Below are 27,780 nucleotides of genomic sequence, written 5' to 3' on the forward strand. Positions count from 1 at the left end.
CAAATATCGGTAAACCTTTAGGCCCGAAAGGAACTGAAAGGGGCTGATTTTATCATGGTGTTTATTGCTTTCCGCTCTTCAGTTTATAAGCTCTTGTTTCGGTGTGACATTCTCAGTTGAAGTAATTGTTCACTTGCCCAGGTATGCTCAGGTACGTGTAAATTTGTCCAATGTGTTCGCTTGCGGTTTTTACGCACTTCCTATTTGAAAGCCAACCATTCACAGTAAGCAAAACATTCTGTCGTTCATCTCCCCGGGGACTACTACATTATTCTAAGAACTGAACTGCGGTAGTGGCAGTTGGCGACCTTGCCGTTGCGCCGGCCCACTGGAAAGCATATCAGACCGAAACACAATGACGGGAATTCTCACCGCTGCCATCGCTTTGTAAGTGGCTCTTCTCTGTGCAAATTGTCCTTACAAATAGACATGCAATGTTGTCATGTTATTCCATTTAGTGGGAAGTGATCGTCTAGCCTGATAACTGACAGCATAAAGGACTACGTTTTTCTCTCCTTTCGTGCTAATAAATAGTAATCACTCAGGTCTTTTCTTTTCTCAACAGAACGAGCGTGCTTTATGTAACAATAACAGAAGTTTCCTCAGGTAAGACCAATCGTTGAACAGTTTCGTGTTCGTTGATTTCTCCTGTATTAACACGTTGGCTACTCAACTGAGGCTTTGTGTCGTTCAGTGTTGTAGCCATGTTCAAAACGATTCGTAGATCCTCTATCCTCGGTTCATCGTGATGTAACCTAAGCAGTAAGCGTGATATTTTCCCCTTTTTACCACGAAAGATATCGTATAGAACGCGATCTTCTCGAGAATAATAAATCGCTGCTGTCAAGTTACTTCGTACTATGTTTAGAATTCAAAACCCAAATAAATGTCGTCTTCATTTCAATATATCAAGTTTCAAATGGCGTGAGTTTTATGTTGTTTTCATGTAAACTTAAAAGGCAAATATCTTGTACAAGCTAAACCCTTTACACTCTAAAAATGCTACTGACTAAGGATAATTTAGCACAGCCATACTTTTAAAGATGGTCAACGACGCTAAGTGAGTTGTCTGAGGTCCGGCCGCTAGCGTGTGAAAGTAACCATGTATTATAACTGGATAATGTTACCAACCTACCGTCAACCAACGAAGCGAAGCGAACGAACGAACGAACGAATTGGAACGAACAGACGGACGAATGAACAAATAAAAGTGAATGAAATTAATGAATTAACGAATTGAAGGAGCAAACAAACGCGAACGAAATGAACAAACGGAACGAACGAATGACAGTGAACCAGGCAATCTGCAGTTTTTTTTTCGAAGTAAGCTAATAAAACAAAGCATTTGAGTATGCTTGTAGCGGGGTCGTAAATTGTGTCCCTTGAGTTCACAGGTCCCGATGACAACCAAATGCATTGTTTCATTTTGAGTCTACCTTCCACTTTTCTGAAGTGCAATCAATGTTTTGCTGTCGTAGGCAATAGCACACCACTGGGCGACCATTAAATATGGTGTCCACAGGGCCGAGTGTGCGATAACCCCTCTCTCTCCCGGCGTTTTTTCGAAGTAATCATATCAGACTTTGTGTTTAATTTTTGGACAATGGCACACCGTTTATGGGCATTTTTTATTGTTTGCAGCTTGAAAGGCGCTATTGTTTCTAGAACAAAGAACCGACTCTCAGCCAATTTCCGAGCGCGAGATTCAAAATCTTCGCTGACGACCAGATGCTGACAATATCACCCTTCTCGTGGTGGGGTAGGGGAAATGTCGCTCAGTACAGCGACATTTTTCCGGGGTACGGAAGGGAAAATTTGTTACATGAAGCGCGGGCTGTAGAAGTTATTTCTTTCTTGTTGCAAACCGGCGAACGCCAACGTTCAGAAACGCACGCTTAAATTGCCAGGGTGTGTATTTTAAAATACAAATGAAAAAGCGAAAAATAAACTGCAAGTAAAACCCAGTCATCGGCAAAGAAAAGTGAAGCGAAGAAATAAGCCTTTTTTTCTGGTCTGTTTAATGCTCTGCAATAGGCCAGCCGCTAGTAAGCCAAACACGCTGCGTGGAAAGTAGCCTACTTGCAGCGACGAACTGCCGTAGTTTCCGCCACTATCAATTATGTTCGAAATATCAGTAAACTCTTGGGAGGGTTAAATTGTCATGATAAAATTATTGAATGTCTTTAAGTATAAGAAAACAAAAGCGCCTTTCGTGTTATTTAAAAACACAATTGCGCTATTAGTGCTGTTACTCCCCCAATTCAAACTAATCGATTTTTACTCTTTCCAAACATATTAAAGTTTATAATTAGTCAATCTAAGAAATGGTGACAGGATTCTTGGGGAATTTAGTTACCAAACACTTTCATTGCATTAGTTCCACTAAAGTATTCATAACTTGAACGCTTTCGTGGCTAGTTGTGTATTGTTTTATCGTCTTTGTCTCTTAATCGTCAACAAACCATTAATTGACAAAAACTTTACTTTCCATGTAGAAGCGCGTGCCGCTAACCATTGTCAGGTCTTGTGCACAACATGAATAAAGTTCTAATGAAGACCTCTATTCAGCTTGTTCTCCGAATTGGTTATTTAAAAAAGTTACCGGCGTATAACATGTTTTGAGTGCAGCTGAGCGTCTTTGAAATTCGCGCTTAGTTGACACCATTGTTTTCTTGTTGTCATGAATGGTCATTGAGTTCTAGTTATTCTAATGAGGTAAATGGTTATAGAGACGCGTGCTTGACAACAATCATTTCGCTATTGTCACTTGACAACAACCATTTCGCTCGTGTTTAGATCGTCGAAAAAAAAGTTTTCTAGGCAATGTTTTCCAAGTTTAAGATAGAGAAGGCGCCAAACGTCCTCTACAAACGCGGACCGAGGCATTTTGAGGTAGAGCAGTCTGCTATCTCTTTGCCACTCCTTGAGGCGTACGAGAGAAATAGAAAAGTATCACACACTCGAGTTGGTCAATGCTTTCTTATATTTGGTGGCTCCTAAAGGAGCCGTTTGTTTAAGTGACTACCCAGCGGTAGGTCACTGTTGTTCACTTGGCGACTGATCTTGGCTTCGCCCAGGTTAGTCTCGTGCGCTCCTTGGGCTTCCGCTCGGCTTGCTTGTTCCGCTCACGGTAGAATGAGACCTTTAAAAGAGTTGAACCGAACACTACTTTCCGTACCACGTCTTTGCAAGCGACGGGGGCTCCATTCCCGCCTTGACAGCGCAAACACCCCGAATGATCAAAAAACACTTTTTTACGCTCTAAGAGAGCAATCTCGACAGGCTTGCCGGGCTGCAACCGACAAGTCGTAGAGGTTTTAAAAGTGTTTAGTGACCATCCGGCAGGCATTATGGCGTCAAGCTCGTGAATGGGCACAGAAAACTTCGTCGCTCGCAAGAGATTTGGCGCGGAAGGAAGTCCACCGAACAACTCTTTAAAGGTCTCGGCATCCATCGGCATGGTTACGGACGCACGTCTCACGATGCTGGTTGTTGGTGGTTTCTTCATGTTCAGCTTCTCTGCAACTAACACAGCCAAGGTCTGCAGCAAGCCTGGAGTTCCTTGGTGGCGTGTCCTAAAGACTTGTTTTAGGCGCTCGTTTGTATCGGCTTCATCCACCCAGCTATCGTTCTTCTTTCCATAGCCACGCCAGCGAACAAGATACTGAACACGACCGTGAGCGTCCGTGCGCTTATCGAGCACTTTCGACACTTCATAAAACTTACTCATTTTCCTTAGCTCTTCTCTCAATCAGGGATTGTCTAAAGTGATTATGGCTTGCGTTTACGAGGCTATTTATGCAAGTATCATTGATAAAATTTATGAGCTTTTCAACTGCAGAACAATACCCCAAATTAGTGAATGGCCCGCCTTCGTTTATATTTGAGCGGCGTCGCGTGGGCAGAAACAAATCGGCGACAAACATGAGCGCGCGCGAGGTAGGGAGTCGTCACGAAAAAAGGAATAAGGAATAAAAAAACAACGGTTTGCCCAAGCAATTCCAAACAAGTCACACTATTTTTTTTTCGCTCACCTAATGCGACAATAAAGATTTTTGTTTGAGAATTTTTGGCTAACCGGAGAATAAAATTACTGAAACGGAAAAAGGTGCGAAAATCGCACCTTTTGTCTTGTCTTCAACAACGATATTTACTTGCTTCAATAGGCCAAAAAACAAAAATCGAGCGTTGTGTCTTCACTGTATTTTTTTTCTTTTCTCTTCTGAGTTTTGAGTTTCTGAGTTTTCTGAGACCAAAAAAGAAAAATCGAGCGGTGATGATAAAGATTTTTGTTTCAGAATTTTTGGCCAACCGGAGAAAAAAATCACTGAAACGGAAAAAGGTGCGAAATCGCACGTTTTGTTTTGCCTTCAACAACGATGTTTACTTGCTTCAATAGACCAGAAAACAAAAATCAAGCGGTGTGTCTTCACTGTATTGTTTTTTTTCTTTTCTGAGTTTTTTTTAGCAGTCGAGCAATCAATGAGCGAACAGCGAAATCATTTAAACGTGGAAAGGTGCAAAAGGTAAACTTTTCTTCTTGCCGATCGACAACAGTTCTGTTTTCGTTTATGGTTTTCGTAGATCCATGCGCAATTGGTTAAATAACTATTAAGCCATGCACGAAGTAAATTTAAAGAGAAACCGTTCTCATCGCTTCCAGCTACTGACCGCCGCTTGCTTGCTAAAACACGGATAATACAAGCTATATTCTAAGTATCAATTATTTTAATTAACGACTTAAATAAAAGTAAAGTTCAGTTAGGCTGAGCTAGTAAGGCCGAAACATGCGCGCGCGGTATTACAAAAGTTTAGTCAAAGCTGTTGACGTGCTCTTGAAATTTACTGACCCACCCCCGAATGGTTTGTCTTTGTTTTCCCAAGTAGGTTACCCTTAGGGAAAATATGTCATCAGTGACAATTTGCCGACTAAATCCGATATGACCCGAGTATAATTTCGTGAAACCGGACGAAAAATCCCTAAGGAACAGACAACAAAAGGCTCATTGTCTTAAAAAAATTAAACATAAACAATAGGCAAAGCTTGATACGTGGTGGTAACTTCAGTTTGTTACTTCGTCGTTGAACAGTGGTTTTCACGTCGTAATTGTCATAGTTTGCTCCACACAGGAAAATGCCAACGTCGAATTTATCAAGCGACAGAACAATCTGGCACAATAAAATCACCTGGCTATCCAAAAGACTACAGTCCACTTCAAACCTGCATATGGCGGATCAGTGTGAACACAGGGTACCGGATTCACATTCATTTTGACCCACGCTTTGACGTGACCAGGACAGCAGCGTGCAAAGACGAGTATGTACTGGTCAGCACTCGAAGACAGAGATTTAGTGATTTTAATGTTGTTCGAAACAGTAAAGATTCAGTTGTGTTCTGTGGCAATCAGAAGCCGAGCAACGTAAGTTCCCCTAGTAATGAGATGTGGGTACGCTTCAAGTCGAGGTCTGGTGGCCGGAAAGGTTTTAGAGCGTGGTATGGGGCAGAAGGTAAGTCCTTTACTCATTGTTCGTTTGTCCACTCGCAATAAACAACAACTGTTGAGTGTTCTTTTTTGGCAATGTATCAAAAGCTAGCGTCTGTGTTCTATCCGGATTTCCAAACACCCAGAGACCTCTGTCTGGTGCAAACGCCGCACCACTCATTGAAGAACCAAACTGACAAAAAAGTAAGGCAGACGGTTTGGTTCAGTTTGGACAGTTTGGTGTGACAATTTAGCCAGATACGGTAACGATATAATCTACTTCGCAAGTTTCGACGTATGCTCAAACTCTAAGTGAGGTACCATTGTTATAGACCACCTATCGAAAGAAATAGGATTACAAGTTATAGTAATATATAGATTTAGCAAAGCCTAAAAGCGGAGCTCCTGATTGCAAAAATTAACAATAAAGGAAAAAGAGGATTTGTTTTTCTGGGATTAGAAACTAAAGAAATGATCAATTTCTTTAGTTTTCAAGCGTGTGGTTTTGCTATCTTTCCAATTACATCTTAACAAATTTATACCCAATAAGCGTCCCCAATATAGTAGAAAGTACGTACGCGATATATCAGGGACTTTCCAAGATACGATTGTGCAAGGAATATGTCGGGAGAGAAGTCAACAACGTGCTGGGTGTTAATTTGCGCCGAAATTTTGCCTTTGGACGTACTCTCTTCTTCTCTCCCAGAGTAATAATCTGACTTGAGCCTGCGATCCAATCAAAACCAGTACCTGGTCAGCGGTCAACTAACACAGCACAACCTCAATGAAGAAACAAAACACAAACCGCGGTGATAAACATGAAACCAAAACGCATGTTAAACAAAGTTAATTTCCTTGACGTTTCGTATGTACAACATACATCTTCAGAAGTGACCGTTAACTAGATTACAATCGAAATTTAAACGCGAAGAAAAAGAAAAAGACTGGTATCTAATAATATGTAGCAAGACTAATAGTTAATAACAAACAGATGAGTCTGCGGGAGAGAAAAAAAATAATAATAACAATACAAAATGCTAGTAAAGGAAAAGTTTTTCACTGCCAACGTTTTCATTCAAGGCTGGCTTTAAATCACGAATTAACAATGTTTCCTTAATTTTACAATGTATATCTGACCTACCAGTTGCTAAGATATCAAAATTGTCCCATTTAATATTATGACCCGTGGAAGTAACGGGAAACATTGTTAAGGAAACATTGTTAATTCGTGATTTAAAGCCAGCCTTGAATGAAAACGTTGGCAGTGAAAAACTTTTCCTTTACTAGCATTTTGTATTGTTATTATTATTTTTTTTCTCTCCCGCAGACTCATCTGTTTGTTATTAACTATTAGTCTTGCTACATATTATTAGATACCAGTCTTTTTCTTTTTCTTCGCGTTTAAATTTCGATTGTAATCTAGTTAACGGTCACTTCTGAAGATGTATGTTGTACATACGAAACGTCAAGGAAATTAACTTTGTTTAACATGCGTTTTGGTTCCATGTTTATCACCGCGGTTTGTGTTTTGTTTCTTCTAAAGCTACGATGGCCAAGGAAAAAGAGTGTTTACAACCTCAATGAGCTGTAAACCTGAGCCCGCGATATGGTCACGAGATAGTGGTCAGCGGATACCTTGTTTTGACAGCTATTAACCAAAACATGGATGTCAATATCAAATATATACTTATGGTAATGTTGCTTCTCTCTCATTTTTCAAGGTATTGGGTTTGGCGTACCGACGTACGGACAGTCATGTCACAACCAAATTTTTTTAGATCGATGGTTTACCAAATTTTCTAACGTATGGGGCTCCGCTCGACGCCTTTGGCGCGCAGGAGCTCCGCTATAAATAAGACAAAATGGCGTCTGTGCTGTCTTCACAGAGTGGACGAGCCATCAAGTATCTATCTAAGTGCAGAGGTCTAGCTAGTGAAAATTAACCAAAATAGACATTCATTTTGTTCGAATCAGCACTTTGTATTTACATGTAGCGGAGACTAGTATGTAGAAATCGTTCATTGGCCTAACGGGTTACTTGTTTGACTAACATGATTTTGAGTGACTTGGCTCTTTAGTCGTAGTGAGGTTATGGAAAATGCTAATAGTTTCTTTGCATTAGATATTGATGAGTGCTCGGAGCAGGCCAATGGAGGCTGTCATCATGGCTGTGTGAATACTCTAGGAAGTTTCAGATGTAGCTGTCGATCAGGGTTTCGTCTTGTGCCTAATGGGAAAAGATGCATCGGTAAGCATCGTTTTCACTCCAATATGTAGCAGCTAAACTTTGATTATTCCTTACTGCGGCTGAACTACTCCATTTAGAACGCGTTGAAAGTCTCAAGAATGTTTTTCAATTCGAATTTATTTCCCAAATGAGACGCAACCCATCAACGGCCGCTGGGACGTCATACGACACCGAAAACACTCGATTGCTTTAGTAATTATGACATGTCTTTAGCCAATGTTCGTCAGTGTCTCCTCTAAGGGAGAATTTTAATAACAGATCTTCTCGAAATTTTCCCTTGTCCACTTAAAATATAGCTGTTGTTTTAAGCTAAGAAACAGTTAACAAGGGGTTTCATGAGTTCTAGTCAGATTTACATTAAATGAGATTCAAGTTCCTCTTTGTTCAAGTCCCTTTGTATTTGTGTGGGTTTTGGTTGTTGTTATTATTGTTGTTGTTGTTGATTTGTTTGTTTGTTTGGTTTTTTTGCTCGTACCGCCAGGGAATCAGGACAGCATACGCAAATGAAGTGTAACCGTTAGTTAAGTTCATTGCAACTGACAGAACGTATCTTTGATTATTCTTTCAGAGGACATCTTGATCTCCTTCTCCAAGAAGCGTTATCGTTCATCAGTTCAAGTCACAGCCCCACTTGGTACGTCCATTGTTACGGTGCGCGCCAGTGCTGGAAAATCCAGCCGTCCAGTCCATTACTACATCTCATCAGTGAACAGCAAGACTTACAATGTTGAAAGCGCATTGTTTGACATAGACTCCACGATAGGTATTTACAACAAACTCATTTGTTTTATTTGTTCCTTAGTTAGCTAAGTGTTGTTAATAGAAAACTATTCATGACCTTGTCTATAATGAAATCAAACAGCCCTGTCCAAATTATTATTGTTTAATGACTACATGGACACTAGGATAACCAAGTTGCCGACTTTCGTTAAACTCGCAATCTGATTGGCTATGTGGATGCGGTCTATCGATCGATACAAGTCCTACGTAGCGCGCGGTTTTCACACCTTTTCTTTTTAACTCGACGTATAATTGTCAAGAACATGATAAAGATCATTAGGCTATCGGTTGGCGTATTTTATCTACAGCTTTTTCTGATCCTTTTTCTCCAGGTACAATTTCTGTTCGTCGTAAGCTCAAGAAGACAGCCCTTTATCGCCTGAAAGTGGAGGCGCGCTATAATGACATCACTTCCGGTTATGCCACGGTCGTAGTAAGAGTTACTGCCGCACAGCAGAAGAAAACCCAGCCAGAAGCTAAGCGAGGTTTAAAATTTCGCAGTCCTATTTATTCGGTCATTATTCCGTACAACATGCTCGTCGGACAAACCATACTACATTTGAGGGCTGAGAAAAACAGAAGCTTCATAAACTCCATTGTACGATACAGAGTGCAATCGGTGGACCCCTTCCACAGAAATCCCTTCTTCAGTCTTAATCCCTCGAAAGGTTCCCTCAAAATCACCAGGGATCTAGCAGAACTCGTCTTAGATGGTAAACCCACCAGCTTGGTGTTACAGGTTATAGCCAGAGTTCAAGGCAATCCAAATGTGTTTGCGTCAACTCAGGTGTCAGTTGTCGTTGTTCCAGAGTACGCTGGTAATGATTACGTGAAGTCGTCACTAGAGGCTGTTAAGAATAGGTCTTCCTTCACGGAGAGCTCTGACCGGCTGCGTTCCCAGAGGAATGGTTCTTCTCCCGGTCGATCAAAATCACCGAGAGGTCAAACAGAGTTTTCTTTACACCGCATATTTCGGCGACCATCCCGAGAAGCTCAGAGAATGTCTCAAGCAGACTTACAATTCAGCAACATTATTAGAGAAATTAAACGAGAAATGGCAGATCAACTGATCGGTGAGTTTTTAAGTAGTAACAAGAATTTTCGATAACACGATGATGCATTAAGTTTCGTGCTACCAACATGTACCATGTTGTATTTAATTGATATCCCATCCTGCCTAAGCAGTTGATGCGCTGCGTTTTAATGAAACCATGCAGTGAGAACCACAAGAAGAGGTGTCGTATAGCTAAATCTGTCTTAATTTGTAAGCCATTACGTTCAGTCAGGTGCGAGATAGTTCACCCACTCATTTGTTAAGCATAGCTAAGTTGCTGGACTAACTCATAATATGATTGGTGATCGGCACTTACTTTTGATCGATAAGCCGGCTCTCGGAATTTGAACCTGCTTCTACTATTCTCTGCGTTATTTCCCCCAAGGTACTGCTCAAAACCATCAATAAATCATGGTCATCAAAATTCTTAAAAATAAACAGCCACTGAACTGGGCTATTAGAAAAAAAACTGAAAAAGAAACTGCCGTTCTTAGGGTGTGTTGTTAGAAGTGCTACTTGTCTGATTCTTGTAGCGTGTTGGCACCTAATAAAGTTGACCCACTAGTTTATCGCTGTCGTTAGGAGTAATTAAATACCTACCATATAAAATTCAATTGTAAGGAAAAGGAAACAGACCACTAGCTTTTCCGGAAAAGCACAATATATCACTACTGATTTCCTTTATAAGATAACCGTGCCCGATCAAGTGCAGTATCGGTGAGACTGGGACCGAGTTCTGTTGCCTCAGCCACAAAGTTATCTGACATTATTAAAGAACTCAACTGTTCAGCGCCTGAAGCTGAATGTTCAGACACTGAATATCATTCACACTACAGAACATTTGATGGCACCTGTAACAATCTGGAAAACCCTCTGTGGGGTGCGGCAAACACTCCATTTACCCGGATGCTAGACCCACTTTACTATGATGTGAACGGCCTCTCGGATCCCGCAGGATTTCCCGATCAGCCGTACGCGCCAGAGCTTCCTTCACCACACCGCGTAAGCAAAGAGTTTCTAATTCACACCACAGAAGCCAGAGGAAACAAGAACCACTATTCTCACATGATGATGCAGTGGGGACAGTTCTTAGATCACGACATCTCTTTTACAGCAGAAAGTGAAGGAGGAGAGAGATGCTTTTTACCAAAGTAGGTGTTTGCACCTGTGTATTTTAACTGAGTGCAATCGGGCAACACCTTAGATTTGATGGAATTAGTCTGTTAAAAGACCCTCTATTTTGTCTTGCGTTTGTTGAGATCCCAAGCTTAGCGAAACGCTCCGCGCTCGCATCGCTCGGGCACTAAAAAAAAAAAAAAAAACTCGTAGCAAAGCGATAAAAATCTCTGGACAGACTAGATAGAGTCGAATTTGAGATTATTTTGCCAAAGTCGAGATCAATAAAATATACATGATATGTTCTATTCTTGAAAACCGGCAATCCAGAGAGTAGCAGTGTTAAAGAAAAATAGAGCAGCTGCTCTCAAGCAATTATTAGTAATTTAACCCTGTGCCCTGTCTGAAAGTGCAAACCGTACAATAAGAATGCGTTGCTATGGGATAATCCGGATCAAAATCAATAATCCAAGATCATTTAGATCATGGTACCTGAAGGACGTCGATGAATCCGTGACCAAAGTGGATTCATCGGTTGCTCTGATGCACGATGATCCCAGTGATTTTGAATCACTGATCCCGATTCAGATAATCCTAAAGGAACGTATTCTAAAAACTACTTATCTTTATGACATAGACGGGAATTACAGCCTTGTAAGATTATACATCGGCATTTTTGTACTGACTGACGAAAAGCAAAAACCTTGCTGACTAGTTTGTGATAAAAACTGTCGAATAATATAAATGTAGTCAGTATGAGAAAGATGTTTATCCGTCAGTGACACAAGCCATACACTCGATGGGAGTTGAACCTATTTAGAATGTTCACCACCCTCTATTTTCTCGTATTTTCATTCGATCGTTGAAAGCGGGGATAGACTCGCGAGAAAACCGGACGTTAGCTCAAAAGGGGAGAGCCTATCCTTCGTTTGGTTCGCTTCGCTCGCCTCCCAGTCCCCATCCCCACGCTTCACGCTCGCTTCGCTCGCTTTTTCTTTCGCTTGCTTTGAAAAATAGAGAGGCTGTGAACGGTCGAGAACCTATCGAGACCCTCTGCACACTGTGACCTACATTATGCTTTGTTTTTAGGTGTGATGGTTCACCTGAGGATTACGAGCCTCCTTGCTTTCCTATCATGTACCCGGATGGCTCTGAGTGCACTATGTTCACAAGGTCAGCGGCAGCCTGCCAAACTGACAGTGAAAACGTAGCGCCCCGTGAACAGCTTAATACCATCACATCATTTATCGATGGATCGCAAATATATGGTTCCAGTAGCGAGGTGGCAGAAAATCTTAGAGATTTTAATTGTAAGTATTGAGTTATAAGAGCCTCAGAATGTTTTAAACTGAATGTTTTAAGCCTGATGTTGAGTCTTTTAAGCCTCATGTTGAATGTTTTAAGCCTCAATGTTTTAAGCCAATGTTTTAAGAATGTTTTAAGCCTCAGAATGTTTCCATTTTCTGTTGCACGTGAGCAACAAATCGAGGGTCTGAATAGGGTTTTAAAATCCAATTCTGGTGGTTTTATGATATTTATTTTGTACATTTTTTCGATGACTATATATTTTGGATAAAACAAGAAAAAATCACAGAAGGACGAAAAGCCGGCAGGGCAAGCAAAACAAAACCGGGCCCCCGCTTAACTCAAGGTCTGGATCCGCCACTGCTGCTAACTGAGATTACATCGCATTCATCCAGACTTTCTAAATCATGGCATCATTTATCGTACGTGGTGTGTCCATGCGAACTATTCTCCGCCATACAAAGGCTTTGTTTAGTAAAGAGGCATACCCTGTTTGATACAAAAGTAATGATCAACCAGCCGTAAATTGAATGCTAGTTTTCTGGTGCAACTGTGGGCAAGGTTTCTTTCAATTGTTAACGTTACAAGGGAGAGTGAAGAAAGATACATTTTCTGTTTTTGAAAAATAAACATTATACGTATTAACCCTATTCAGATCGGGCTTTTTGGGGGGGTTTTCTGAGACCGGAGGTGGTGGTGGTAAGGAGGGGTGGGGGGGGGGACACTTTGTGACCCTCTCCCTGAATGTCACTTTTGGAGAATTAAAGCTTTGACAATTAAACTTGGAAGATTATAGCACGTCCAAAAATAGCTCTTTACATGCAACCTCGTTCCCAGGGTCCTCTCTCTACCTCAAGAAAGTACCCTGGTTGCGGCTGGTCGCGTGTCAATGCATTCCAACCAAAGCCGCACAGAGGGTGGGTCCTCAACTTAATTTTGTCAACACTGTCTATGGAGGTGAAAGTTGCGCTGCCTTACAGACGTTATTTTGAAAGTTAAGCAAGATATTCGTCAGAGATCCTACCTGACCGGTGCTTCGTTTCTATCTGAACTTCTATGAATATGATATGTTAATTGAGAGAGCAGTTCGCTTATTTTTCACTACTTTTTTTAAATAACCGTCAACAGCCTGCTTCGAATTAGTTTAATCAGTTTTTCACGGCACAAGAATTAAATAAATGTCAAATTTTCGATGGGATGCGTTCAATTTAATGAGAAGCTAGTCTCTCGACCAAAAATTGGACTTACCGCTTAACAGTTTTGAAACGATAGCCGTTGGCTTTTGCAAACGCGCGGCCGATGTCGTTGTTGTCCACTTCTTCATGAAATTTTTCACTGTAAGAGAATCGAATGACCGTCAAACGTTCGATTGGATGAATTCAATCAAATTCAGAGTTAGTCTCTTGGCCAAACACTGGACGTATCAATGCTACCCTTTGTGATTTTGCTGATCGATCAAGCTTTAATATTCAGCGCGTAGACGTTGTTGTTGTCAAGTTCTTCGTAAAATTTTATCGCCGCAAGAGAATGGAATGACCGTCAAACTGTCAATGAGAGTAATTCAATCAAATTTAAAACTACCTTTGTAGGCGAGCATACGACGTATTTAACTCCAACGGAACGAGTAAATACCTTCGTTGTGACTTTGCCGAATTATAAATAAAATTAAATTCACCGCGCGGTCCATTTATCGTGGTGGTCGTCATTTCCAAGTTCTTTGCCAAATTTTTTCACTGCCACAAATTCCAAAGACCGTCCAACTATCGACCGGGAAAATTCAGCTAAATGCAGAGCTAACCTTTAAGCCGAACATTGAACGCATTGAACTCCTATATCGAATGTGTCAATGCGCATGTTATCGCTGTGATTTTTGCCGATCCACAACGAGAGGGTTACAACTAGGAATTCCACTCCCTACTGGGCTCAGTAGGTAAGCTCAGTGCTGAGACAAACTTTAACTTTCCAGCCCCTTCCTTCAATCACACCTCTGAAATCTGCTAAAATCTAGCAGACACGTGACCAGCCGTAACCAGGGTACTTTCTCGAGGTAGAGAGTGGACCCTGGGAACGAGGTTGTTTACATGGAAAGAACGATGACGTCATATGATGTACAAATGGTGTCATTATTACTGATGAACAAATGCCATCTTGTATCCGCTAACTGGTTTTTTTACGATTTAGTCCATTTAAATGACAGCTTAGCATTGGTTTGAAACTGCCGGACCGGTTTGCTTTTTCTCCTGCAGCAAAGAAAGGTTATTTGAAAATAACACGGCCGAGATACCTTCTGCCTTTCGTCGAGTCACCTTTCAAGCCTCCTTTGAATCTTTGCCAATTGTTTGGTGGTTGTTTTAACGCCGGCGACTTCAGAGTCAATGAGCAGATTGCACTTGTAGCCATGCACACCTTATGGGTCAGAGAACACAACAGAATAGCAGACATTCTCCACCAAATCAACAAACACTGGGATGCGGAGACGGTATATCAAGAAACTAGGAAAATCGTAGGAGCCATGCTTCAACACATCACATATAACCACTATTTGCCCAAGATATTAGGTGACCATGCCTTACCACCTTATCACGGATACACTAATGTACACCCCGGTGTCCTTAACGCCTTTGCAACGTCAGCATTTAGATTCGGTCATAGTATGGTCAGACCAAAATTTGCTATGCTTGATGCTAACTTTGACCCTGTTGCCCCGGATGTGCCGCTTATCAATGCGTTTTTCAACAACAAGCTGGTACAGAGAGAAGGTATTGAACCCGTGCTGCTTGGACTTCTAGCCAACGAATCACAAGGTACAAACCGTGAGATGGCTGCAGGACTAACAAAGCACCTCTTCCAGCAGCCGGAATCGGAGCACGGGTTTGATTTAGCGGCGCTAAATATCCAACGAGGTCGCGATCATGGTCTCCCAGGTTACGGAGCGTGGAGACGCGAGTGCAATCTTTCCCATGCGGACATCTTTCAAGAAACGAGTTACGAAATCAAAAACGCTACATCGCGACAGATTCTGCATGACTTATATGAAGATGTGGAATATGCCGACTTGTGGGTGGCGGGTTTGGCTGAAGACTCCCTCCCTGGGGCAATAGTTGGTCCTACTTTGCACTGTATTATAAAGGAACAATTTCGTCGACTGCGGGATGGTGATCGCTTCTGGTTTGAAAACAAAGGCCTTTTTACTGAAGAGCAATTTGACGAGATAATTAAAACTTCACTATCGCGAGTACTATGCGACAACGTGTTCGGAATCGTATCTGTTCAGCGAGATGCTTTCATTGCCGCCACAGATGAACTGAAACGGGTTGAGTGCACTCAGATTCCTGGTTTGGACTTAAGTAAATGGGAGCAAAATCTACCCTCTCCTACTGAAACATGTAAGATTTTGGTTTATTCTTATTATTATTTGAAAGGAACAAAGGCAGAATGGCCTGTTACTAGTGAAATGATAATATTTCACAGATGAGTATAAAAAATGCCGGAGAAATGTGAAAACGCAGCTTTATTTCTGCGGCTAGGCCTACCATCCACACTAATCCATCACGAAACCGGCGCTTTTCGAAAACGCTTTTCAAACCGGTGGAATTTCAAAACACCGGCTTTTCGTTTTCGTGTGCACGCAAACGTTTTAAAAACGGAGCTTTTCGAAAAAGATGACGTCACAACAATCATGTGATTTCCCTGTCCGAGGTTTCCTCAAACACGAATCTAAAATGACCGGTGATTGTTGCGTTTACAAATGCCTCTGGCGTAGTGTGGAAGGAGAACATTTGATGAGTTTTCAAATTTCTCCAACGTAGTGTGGACGGGTCCTTATATTACTCAATGTAATGCTGGAAGCAAACCAGTCTTTATAACACTTTTTAGCTTTGAAGTGGTTGTTCAAGGGATGCATAACGCTATCCAGGGGATTAAAATAACCACCATCCAGAAGATAAGTGTTGGAAAACAAGCCATGCAATCCACTGTATAGTGATTTATCCAGTGGATAGCGTTAACCACCTCTGAACAAATGACTCAGATCGCTTTTTCTAGTTGACTGAATAAAACCTACGTTTTCACACTGAATACAAATTTATATGTATAGTATGGAAAATGATTTGCTGAAGTTGTGGCAAGAAGGTTTAATATACTGTGTTACTTTGTTTAGCAGTTGGAACGTGGTCTGACTGGGCATATACCGTGAAGAAACCGACAGGTAGCTGGGCTGTTTCCATAGCAGGTGACATGTGTCCCAGCTCCGTGATGGATATAGAATGCCAGCTTGCAGATGGCTCGTCAACTCAGTTGACAGGCCAGGTGATCCACTGTAAAGAACGAGTTGGAGTGTATTGTAGAAACAGCGAACAAACCAGAGACAGCGAGATCTGTGCTGATTATCGCTTCCGATTTCTGTGTGCCCGTATAGAGAAACCTAGTGAGTATTTCTTTTTTTTTTCTAATCAGGTTTTCGTTAAGTAATATAAATAGAGCAAGTTTTTTTAGTCATCGGTGGTTCCCATTTTTCTTGTTTGGCTTGCTTTTCAGTTTCTCAAGGACTAAGGGCTCTTGAATCGACACTCTCTCAAACGAAACCGCAAACACAATGCGACATTGGTAAGTTGTGACAACAACAACAACAACAAAAATATTGACACTCTATTCAATTTTTCTATTATTATTACCATTACCATTGTCATGACCATTGCCATCGCCATTACCATTGCCACTGAGCGGCCAAAGAAATCTAGCGGCCTGGATTTGTTTGCCATTGCCGTTTACTGCTATCGCAAAACACTTTATTGTTGTAAAATGCTGACAGGAAGCGTTCTTAATGTGTGTCTAGGGAGATATCCAAGCGACTTCCCCTTAACGTTTGAAGCCCTTCAGCACATTACTATTGCCGACGCCTACAACAACGAACCGAATAGTGAGCACATGCAAGCAGGCAAGAACAAGGGAGAGTCTAAGAAGCGTTTTCTGATCTCTTTCGATTCAAAGAAGATCACAAGACGTGCGATTGTTCATTCTGCCAAACTGTACCTTTTTCTCATGGACTTTGGAGTCAGCTCTGTGGAAGATGAAGCAGCGAGATCGCCTTCGAATTCTTTAGAGGTTTATCAGATCATAAGCACGGACTGGTATCCAGGGAATACCACCAGCGTGATACCATGGCATCAAGATTATTTAGGAATAGGAAAAGATGTAGCAAACAATAGGTATGTATAATTTAATGTATGAATACGTCATCTTTGATCTGTTTAAATGCAGTCAGAGGTTTTCTGTCAAGGAAACAAGTATTCCTTGAGGAATGGAAAACAACTGAATCGTGCAATCCAAATTATTGACAAGCGGCCAAGGTGTCTTCCAAAAAACCTTTATGCGCTAGTGTCGTTTTTAAAAGCCTTTTTCTTTTTTAGAAAATAACAAAAGTCCTATGTTGCTCGTTCCAAACTTACGAGATTGAAATAGTTAGTCTCGGTATACCGAAACAAACGAAAACTTCAACCAGTATTCTTACTTATTACACATTAGCTCCGTGAACGGCAAAGATGAACCAAATTTGCCTGCTAGAGATTACCCACTGTGTCCCGCAAGAAACCAGTGTCCTCGGTCCATAAACACGCAAAAAAGAACTTGGCCATGCCCAGCCATCTTGACCGAACAAGCTTGGTCAATAACCCATGTACCGTTACATATGGTAATGGACCTCATTCTGACCGGACAATGTTCTTCGTGCACGTGCCGTTTCTGACTGAACATAATTGACAGGGAAATTCCTGTACCTCCGAGGGCGATTACCGTTAAAAAACCCACACTTTTTCTCTTCCTCACGTTTTTTTCTTTCCCCTCCAAGTACACTTAGAGCTTTAACTTCCCGTCTCGTTCATCACTTTTTGTAGTCACTCCTACTCACTGACCTTTAAGACATGAGCATGAAATTTATCCTTACCATTCCAAGGCATTATTAACTACTTATTAACCAAGAGTGAGGTCTTTACGGGAAAATCTCAATACGGGAAGGCCGAGGTTTGAGATTTTCCCGTAAAGAGCGAACGCTCGAGGTTAATAAGTTGTGTATTATATGGCTTTTTGCCTTGCTTTTGCAGGCCCATAATCGGGCCGTGGGCATTACGGAAGAATAATGTCCTAAAATTGGCCAATCAGAGCGCGCGTTATATCGGCTACAAACACAAGCCATATAAAAAAACATGGGTTATTGACCGAGAGTTCGGCCAAGATGGCTGGATATTGGCCAAGTTTTCTCTCTCTCTCTCTCTCTCTCTCTCTCTCTCTCTCTCTCTCTCTCTCTCTCTCTCTCTCTCTCTCTCTCTCTCTCTCTCTCTCTCTCTCTCTCTCTCTCTCTTTTTTGCGTGTTATGGACCCAAACGAAGTAGAGGTCCAGAAAAACGCGCAGGGCCAGTATGCATGATTCGGTTCATCTTGCCGCTTTTGCAGCTAGTCATATAACCACAAGCAGTCTTTTAATGAGAATGTGCCTTTGTAACTGGAGTCACGGAACACAGCTCTAACATTTTATTAACCGAGAATAACTGTAATTTTTTCTAAGCAGGATTATAGCTTCATAAGATATAGTTTGTTGAAAAACAAGAACGGCAGAAATTCTTGTACGTAAAACAATTTTGACCTCAAAGTTTGTAATTTTATTACTTTCACCATGACATTTCAAGTTGTGTTCTGCAGACTTATTATTATGAACACTAGTAGGGGGAGATTATCTGACCCGCTGCAAGAGATCAATGCCTATAAAGAAAAGGTAAACTGGTAGACAAGGCTATGAACCAATTTTTGTGAAGTTTTGGCGGGTTTCTGCTTCGGTCACTAAATGCCATATCTTTAATTTACTCCTCCGAGTATGTAGTTGAGTCAAGGAAATTCCTTCGTCTTGATTGTGTTAATACAGGCTGGCAGAGAGCGTATACCTCCAACCTGGAAATGCACAGCGATGGATAGAACTAGATATTCAGCATGCGGTAAGGAACTGGCAAATCAGAAAAGAGCCTAATTATGGACTTATGCTTAAAGTCAAAAAGGAATCCAATGCTAATGCAGTGATGCAGTTTGCTTCAAGCGATCACCCACTCAAACATTTGCATCCCAAACTTGTGGTGTGTCTTACTATCCCTCCGTGGTAACTGACATCAAGACAGGCTACCTGAAGACCGCTCTAAGGCCATAGCTGGGGTTCAGTAGAAGAACTTGTGTTTTTGCACATTTCTGCTAATGTATTTAACGATTATTATCATTTCATTCAATCATGTGTTATAATGATGACCACGTTTTCACGTTTTGTCACCTCTCTGGTGTTTATAACCTTAATAAACTGGTACTTTGGAGTTGGTACTTTTCTCTTGTAATAAGTACATAACTCATAATTACAAAGCTCGACAGAGCTCGATTGGGTGCCAATTTGTCCTTTGCCCGTTTACCCCCTAACGGAAAACACGTGTTGCAGTTTACTACCGATTGCGATGAGACCTTTCCCTCCCCTCCGCCCCCTATTAGGCCTCCCACACTCCCATGTGAGATTTTAATTTTTATAATGCTCAAAAACAATCATCTACAAACAGTTGTAAGTAGTACTTAAAAAATATATAATAGGCAGGGAGTGTCGTCTTGCTCCTCGCTGGAAGTTCTCATGATCTCGACAGAAGAAATCACAGAAAAAAGACTTGCAACGGACAACATCGCTCCCGTAATGTTAAATAGTCTCCCCCCCCCCCCCCCCACCCTATTACGACTACGAATATCAACCCTACTCCCAGGGTGCAGAAAATGATCAGATGTTTAATCAAGGAAACAGAGGTTGTCTTCGATTTGATGAACACTGTCTGGAACACTCGAGTTTGTAAGATGCATACATGCATGACTACACTTATTGTGTCGCTAGTGACGCCGGTTCCAATACTGCCACAGCCGCTTGGCACTGAGGCTGAGATCTACACTCCCATCTTGAGATGGTCCACTTCGTGTTCGAGTTCTGTAATTTTTTTTTCCCAGAACTAAGATATTTTTTGGCTAGTTAATTCAGAGACAATTTGAGGATCGTCTCAGACACCCATTTCGGAGGTAAGCTTTCTGCACTTCGCCTCCATTAGGTAATTTGCTTCACTTAGGTCGAGGTTGTACATATCTGTGAAACTTTTGGAACATCTTGAAGGACTCCGTGAGCTGTAGAACTGAATGGTTACCGGCTAGAATATTACAAGTCAGTCAGTCAGTCAGTAAATATTACGAGTCGTTTATTTATCTCACGTTCTTCAAAGGATGTGTAACGCCATCCACTGAATTAATCACTATCTCTAGTGGATAGAGCAGTTTCTATTTCAATACGACATATCCACTGGACAGGTTTTTATCGGTTGGATAGCACTATCCACCGTTTGAACAAGACGGTCTCGTGTAAGTGCACAGTGTTCTCTAGTTTGGAGGTTTAGATTTGTGTAAATAATGGTTGCATCTACTCGATGCTCTGCTGATTCCCACGCAGACCAATGAGTGAGTCAAGTGATCAAACGTATGTTGTATCAGTCACAGATCAATGAATACCTAATTTTTTTCTCAGATTAATGTCAATAAACCCAGGATATGTGATTACGACACTTGCAGTGAAACAGTGTTTAAAGTTCTGCAAATTTTGGTCAAATAATGTTCTTTGTAAGACCGGGTTTTTAAAGACGCCAAGTCACTCTGTTGTGCAAACCTCTTTACGTGTTATTGCATTTTACCAGTCGTATTGAAACAATAACTCGATCAACGCGTCAGAAAAGCTACCTGAAAATCTCTTGACTTAACTATTACCATATAATTTGAAGCTCCCTAGCGTGTTTGCATTCTTTTCAGCAAGAGGAATAAAAAGGTGAACAAAACGTTCAAAAGATGCTTAAATTTGTGTTTCTACAACATCAATGCGTCTCAAATTTTATTTACCCGGTCCAGTGGCTATAGATAAGCATTGCAATTGATAGCTTCATATTCGGTGCCTAATGGATTTGGCTTTCAGTAACGCTTTTATTTACACATACATGTAGTAAAATCTCTAAAACCTGCACATAGTTGATAGAAATACTGTTACTGTGGCTCATAATAGAAGTAGGATCATAAAAGCCGAGTTCTAAACTTTGTCATCATGAGAATCCAGAAGATACCAACGGACCTAGTCCTGCTTGCTTTCCAATGTTGGTGACTTGGGATTACATGCAATGTTTCCATAAAACAGCAGTTTTCAGCATCGTTCATGATCATCGACATTCATTTTGTTTAGATCACTGTTTAGCTTTATTTGTAGATCAGTAGGATCATGAGAAGTAAGGGTGAGACAAGTATCATCAGCACACAGTCTTGGTGTTCAGGATAGGCCATTTGCGGGAGGATCATTTATATAAATCAAGAATAATAAGGGTCCCAAGATGGATCCTTGAGGGACACCACAAACAGTGGAGCCGTAATCAGATAGAGAACCATTTACATAAGTTCCTTGCTTATGATCAGTCAGATGTGATTGAAACCATTTTAAGCTTGTGAAGTCAACCCCATACAATTGAAGATTTCTGAGTAGAATTTTATGATCAGCCTCGAAAGCTTTCTTAAGATCGAGAAAGAGAACTTCGTTTAGTAAGCCATTATCCATATTAGAAAATCAGTCATCGGTTATATCGAGAAGGAGTGAAAAGGTCGAAAACCCGACTGAGCCGCGCTGAGCATCCGCAAGTAAATAATGCCTCATTAAGCAACCATATAACTGGTTGAAGACTACTCTTTCAGTAATAAGTTTGCTGACAATCGGAAAGACAGATATAGTTACAACCGTGGACGTATTGTCTTGGAAATTTCCCCGTGCCCCCGTTCAATGTTGGAGATATCAGCGCAATCGATGGACACGAATTTCTACCCCAACATTGAACTGGGGGGAAGGGGGAATTTTTCCAACATTTGAGACCAAGGTTGTCTGAGCTCTGTGACGTGACAAATCAAGATGACAACACGTAATAACGTCAGTAAGATTAAAAGATAACAAGATAGGCTAAACCACTTGATTTTACGTGTTGACCTATTTTAAGCGGACTTGTAATTGTTTACGTTATGTTTTAATTCGTGGTATCAGTGATCGAACCATTCGCAGGCTTTTAAACAGGAACGGCTAACAGTACCTCCAAGCTCGTAAGAAGGGTCTATTGAGTGCAAGTGACAGAATGAAACGGGTCGCATTTGCGAGACGTATCATAAACAATTACCCGGCCAATGTTTGGACCCAAAAGATTGCGTTCACTTAGATGGCGTCTCGTTCGTATACAAATCTAATCCAATGGATCAGGCCCGCGCTCCTCACGGCAGGATTTGGCGGAAAGCATGCGAAGGACTTAAACAAGGATGTCTAGCCAAAGGGAACAAAGCAGGAACGGGCGGTAAACTCGTGAAAATGATTGTCGCAATAAGCTGCAACAAGGGTGTAATCATATGCAAACAATACGACAGAATGTGTGGCGCTTTCTTTAAGACTTTCATAGATGAAAACTTCGAGTCCATGTTTCAAGCAGCAAAAAAAGGAGAAAGTAGACTGTTCTTGATGGACGGAGACCCATCCCAAAACAGTGCACGAGCTAGAGCCGCCATGAGTAGAGTAGGATGTCAACTGTTTAAGATTCCCGCAAGATCTCCAGAATTAAACGGCTGCGAAAATGTGTTCAACATCGCTGCAAGCAAATTGAGGAAAGACGCATTGGAGAGAACCATTACACGGGAATCCTATGAACAATTTTGCAATCGAGTGCGGCAAACTATTGAAGCAGTACCCGCACAGACAATAGATAGAATAATCGAGTCCATGAATGGTCGTCTGCGACAAATTATAGACAAAAATGGGGAAAGACTTAAGTGTTAAAGGACATTATCAGCTTCACGAAACAGGTAAACGTTTTCAATTAAAACTGAGTTAAACGCTTTTATTAAGTTCAAGGCATCGCTAACAATGATAATTTAGTTACTGAAAGTAAGCTAATGATAGTGGTAGTTGTTTGAACGCGGTTTATGACGGTTTACTCCGCATATATTATTGAAAAACACATGCCTGACAAGAGTTACAACGATTTACATCGCTTTACAACGGTTTACATACACATTAAAGGGAACAATTAAGTCTTTTTATTTTATTGTGTAAACCGTTGTAAACCGTTGGAAACTGCAGTAAACTTCTATTAACTACTTTCGAGGAATACGGAAATCGTGACAATTTCAAACAAAATTAAATAATTTTAGCCCACTGCCTGCTTATAGTTCCTATAAAGTGTTCAGTCCTCCTGTTCTCCACTAGACGCCCTTCCGATTTCACTGAGCACTAGACGTGCAAAGCATTTTCCGCACGGTGGTACTGCTTTTTGGTCTTGCTGCGGAATTTTGCGGCTAAGATGGAAAATTCGCCATTGTACCTGCATCATCTCGGTCTCCCTCTCATCAACCACAACCCCTGGTACAAAAACTAACTCGTGTTTGCTAGTGCCAAATATAGGCGTGTCCTTATCAACCATGATGTCTTTGCAAAAGTGTGACTTCGGGGCTGGTAGGTGTACCGGCTGTCCCTCTAACATAAGAAGAAGATCGTGCCACGGTATTATTTGGGGGTTCCAGCGAAAGTCGTTTAGAAAGTCTAATGAACATTGCGAGTCTGTTCAGGTCTCAATTCCCTGAAAACGCTACGAACAATCGAAAAAGATTATCATTACGTCTAATTAACACTTTCATGGCGTTGTCCTCATTTCTGTAACCAAATGCAAACAGGTAATAACACATTTTGATGTCGCTTCCCTTTTTTTTTTTGTCTCCCGCCAATTGTTGTTAGGTCCCAGGTGGTCTCGTTCTCAACATTACAGTTCATCATGTGGGCCTGTAACGCAATTCTCATCCTCAGACAACCGTGGACGTACTGTCTTGGAAATTTCCCCCGTGCCCCCGTGCAATGTTGGAGATATCAGCGCAATAGATGGACACGAATTTCTACCCCAACACTGAACTGAGGGGAAGGGGGAATTTTTCCAACATTTGAGACCAAGGTTGTAGGTCTATAGTTATTTGGATTAGTTTTGATGTCATCCTTGTAAATAGGAGAGACTGGCTACCTTCCAATCATCAGGAAATGATCTAGCCTCTAGAAAAATCTAGTTTCGGGAAAAATCTAGTCTCGGGAAAACTTCAAGCCCCAAAACATTGGGCTTTACTTGGTGTAGAAGACAAAATTAAAGTAAAACAATAGAGAACAAAAGGCCGGACAAACGAAGGGCGAATACAATGAAAACAATAGATTTGTGAAGCGGTCTTCTACTGTGTCTTCTCGGTATATCAAGAAGGAGCCAAAGTCAGTAAACTGTTTAAAAAGCATATATATCAAAGAAAATCTGAAAACGAAACATAGTTTCAAAACGAAAGCTACGACGGAACACTACAGAACTAAATGTCACTATGATAGAAACAGCAAATTTCAACTTGGTTCTGATTTTTCTTTTAATTTGACGTAGCTATAATATTCTGAGCTTTAAGTATTGTAGTATAAAATGTCTTAAATTCCAGCTAAGCATTGTCAATGCATTTGAGAACGCACACGAAAGTGAAGGAAGATGGAAGTTTGTCAGCAAAACTCCACACAAATTCAAATCGGCAAGAATGCATTACTGTCCAGAGACGTTTGACATCCAGAGATTTCATGCGCTAGACGAAGAAGTGTCAAATTAGTTATTGTGTTGTAATAACTGCTCCAAAAAGGACTGAAAATTTTCAGATGTGTATCATAAGGGTCACTTCATAGCGTCACAGCCAAATTTCTTGCACTCCTGGGATACCTTAATTTAGAATAAGCGACCTTGTCACTTTGGGCGCATCTAGTATGATTAACGATTACAATATAATAATATTAACCCTTTAAATACCAAACTTGCGCCAAAAAATACCGTTTTTAACCGTTTAGTTTTTTTTTTTTTTTTTTTTTTTTGCCATTAACCGTTCTCAATTTCATTTGTTGGCCCTTTCCTTTCTGTTTTTCTCGGCCCTTTTACACTGGCTACCTTTTGCATTGTATGTTCTTTCTGGCTGCAGTGAAAAGTTGGATGTTGATCACGGGCGAAGCCTAGAAATGGACCTTGATCAATCATAGGCGTTGTGGACCATTTTACCACCGTTTTTGCACCAAAACTGATAACGTTGTTTTTCGATTTGCGACGTCGGAATGTCGTCGATATCTAAACCTGACCATTGTGCGGAAAGGGCTAGCCTAGCACTACTATCTGCTTATCAAGAATATCTGATGACATTTAAATTGATGACGTCACAAGTGGTACAAAGAGCACGACCATTAATTATGCATATATGCCTAGTTGGTATTCAGAGGGTTAAGTCATAATAATAGGAACTGCTCTAACGTTTGATGATGTCCTCTTAAAATGAGGCAGTTATGTATTGTGATCAACTCTCAACAAGTTATACCCAGATGTAATGCTAAAAACAAGAAATACACTTCATGCAACTTTAGGAGGATCGTTTACACAAAAATAAGTCATCGCCATACATACGAGACATAGAGGCAGCTTACATTTCAATGGCCTAGGAAAGCGTGCAAAAACTTTTTTATGTGTGGGTGGGAGTTTATTATCACGTGCGAGGATTGATTTCATTGGACAACAGCCGAATACTTGTTTTTACTGTTCTTAGTACAACGAACATTTGTCTCAAAATGATTAGGCTCTCTGTCAAGAATCTAAATTTTAGAAGTATGTTTATCGCTTAGCCTGGTCACGAATCTTGAAACATATGTTCAAATGCCTATTGCATATGTGTAACGTTATAAATCAACCACCAAGTGTCGCTGATTTGTACAAATTTTGCTCCTTTGATAACAAACAAAAAAAAGTAACGTTTTAGCGAATGTGTTTTCATGAGGGGATAAACAACTGAGTAGTTCAGCGATAGCAGTATTTAGGTAGCAAGATACAATAGAGCTTACAGCGTAATGCGGCCTGCCAAGTGGACTATAAAATCACACTGCAAATCACGCAGCTAAATAATTCTCTGATGTTTAGCTGTAAAGAAAGCAGAGGTTGATATAATAGTAGAGTAAAGTAGTTGCATAACAAATATATACTATTATTAACCCGTGCAAAGTCGTGTGCTTAATTTTTGCATGCAATTTGCTGATAATACCGTTTTCTATGACTTTTGGTCTTTTGCACACAGGGAACCTTATTGAAGAAAGCATTGCGGCTCTTTTTGAGAAATGGGGGAAAGAGGGATGTTGAAACCAGGAAGTAAAGGTTGAGGAACGACTACGGAAAAATATTGCGACAGTCTGATTTATGAAAAAAAAGTCTGCAATCAGAAAGTATGGCAAGGAAAGTACGGTAACCAGAAGTATAAGATACAAACCGGGAAATGCAGAATATTTCTGGCTCGCTTTTCGGCAGGAGTCACATTTTTTATTCCTCTCCCTCTTGGCCTCATTACGCGGTAGCTCTACAATAAGAAAAAATAAACAAAGTAAGAATACAGAAGGATGAGAGCACGAAACCAAAAAAGGACTATTCGTTTGATCAGTATATCATGTACGTTGCTTGGCTGATTGGTTTTAGTTATAATACATCGCACCTACTGCGGAAATAGTTGCTTCAAGAAGGACAACAAAACATCACCTTATTAATTACTAAGAACAGTGTAAACAAGCTGGCAACAAGCTGAAGACTCCTGCCAACTCGGCGCGTCTCGTTGCCTCTATTTCACTCACGATCTCAAACATTTCAGCAAGTTTTAGTAAGGCGCCTACTGGACTCGATGGCATTATTAAAAACATTATGTAGCTCGTGCTTCAATAATCTGTGTTCATAAGACTACATTTCCGCTTAGTAATAACGTGTGAAAAACCAGAGACCGCAGAACGAATTCTTGTCGGTTGCGGAAGGCGCAACGTTCTTATTTTGCGGTCTTCAGTGCGGTTAGTATATGAGTTGTAAGAGCATGCAGTTTGCCTGTCGATTAATTAAGGTAATTACCTAATTAGTTTTATAGAATTGATTCGTCAAACAAGTTAACTTACTTTCAATATGCTATCGGCGTGAAGAAGGGGCAGTGCTGTGCACTCTCATGATCTTTACTCAGTTTTCAAGTCACAAAAGGTACCCTCTTAAACGTGTGAGGGTTACCGCTTTTATCCAGCTAAACAATGTTTAGCTGGATACCTTTATCAGAACAAATGTGACTAGCCAGTTGTCGCGGAAAGAGAATTCGATCAGTTCAGGATAACTTTTTGATTTATAACTAGCTTCTTCCATGAATTCCATTGATATCTGAAATAAAATGCATTAAAAAGAAAGCAGTATTAAGAATTTTCATTCCTGGTCACTGAAATTCATACAATATAGGATAATTAGAGCTTTATGACACGCTTGATAGCGATGGTTTCATATTTTCTTCGAGACAAACAAACGCCTGATATTAGCCAAGTTATCATGACTTTAAAATTAGGTCAATGATTAGACAGTACTGTACTCTTCGTTTAATAACATTACATATGTTAAATTATATTACAAATGTACTTGTCCTAAAAGATTTTTAGCGACTTTCCATCTTATCATGTGTATAGCATCTCTTGTCATAAAGATACCATTTAAGATAACAGAATACGATATTGTTTTACACAACGCCATCTTGTTTCGGTTATAGAACGTGCCAGAAGCTTTTCTTGTGCCGTTACAGATGTGCGGTGAAATCGACAGCTTTGGAACGAACTAAAAATTCCAGCTTTTGCTGAA

At 40.7% G+C, this 27,780-nt stretch overlaps 1 protein-coding gene and 1 long non-coding RNA gene across 3 annotated transcripts; one reads left to right on the forward strand and one right to left on the reverse strand.

Moving 5' to 3' along the window:
• LOC110061727 (uncharacterized) lies at positions 1-19,339 on the forward strand. Of its 2 annotated transcripts, none has more exons than XM_020768583.2 (13): positions 1-387; positions 566-606; positions 5,131-5,508; positions 7,606-7,731; positions 8,300-8,494; positions 8,844-9,584; positions 10,254-10,716; positions 11,771-11,991; positions 14,233-15,372; positions 16,149-16,412; positions 16,523-16,591; positions 16,821-17,193; positions 18,900-19,339. In XM_020768583.2, the coding sequence occupies exons 1-13, from the start codon at positions 356-358 to the stop codon at positions 19,129-19,131; spliced, it is 4,275 nt and encodes a 1,424-aa protein (XP_020624242.2). In that variant the 5' UTR covers positions 1-355; the 3' UTR covers positions 19,132-19,339. The 2 variants fall into 2 exon arrangements, with proteins under 2 accessions (XP_020624242.2, XP_020624234.2); XM_020768575.2 differs by having other exon boundaries at positions 2-387; positions 16,146-16,412.
• LOC149116890 (uncharacterized) lies at positions 7,425-26,751 on the reverse strand. Its single transcript, XR_016205493.1, has 2 exons — positions 26,402-26,751; positions 7,425-7,710 (listed from the first exon to the last, which is right to left on the reverse strand). It is a non-coding gene; the product is annotated as an uncharacterized LOC149116890 (long non-coding RNA).
• Positions 26,752-27,780: the final 1,029 nt, after the last annotated feature.

Source organism: Orbicella faveolata, unplaced genomic scaffold, assembly GCF_042242905.1.
Source record: "Orbicella faveolata isolate gen_17 unplaced genomic scaffold, um_ofav_v1 contig_12, whole genome shotgun sequence".
NCBI classification, from domain to species: domain Eukaryota; kingdom Metazoa; phylum Cnidaria; class Anthozoa; order Scleractinia; family Merulinidae; genus Orbicella; species Orbicella faveolata.

Bases quoted from the DNA above. Each gene is read 5' to 3' on its own strand.
- LOC110061727 (XM_020768575.2), top strand. From the start codon at position 356: ATGACGGGAATTCTCACCGCTGCCATCGCTTT. The intron at 15,373-16,145 runs GTAAGATTTTGG...TACTTTGTTTAG, and splicing joins ACCCTCTCCTACTGAAACAT to CAGTTGGAACGTGGTCTGAC. The intron at 17,194-18,899 runs GTATGTATAATT...GTGTTAATACAG, and splicing joins AAAGATGTAGCAAACAATAG to GCTGGCAGAGAGCGTATACC.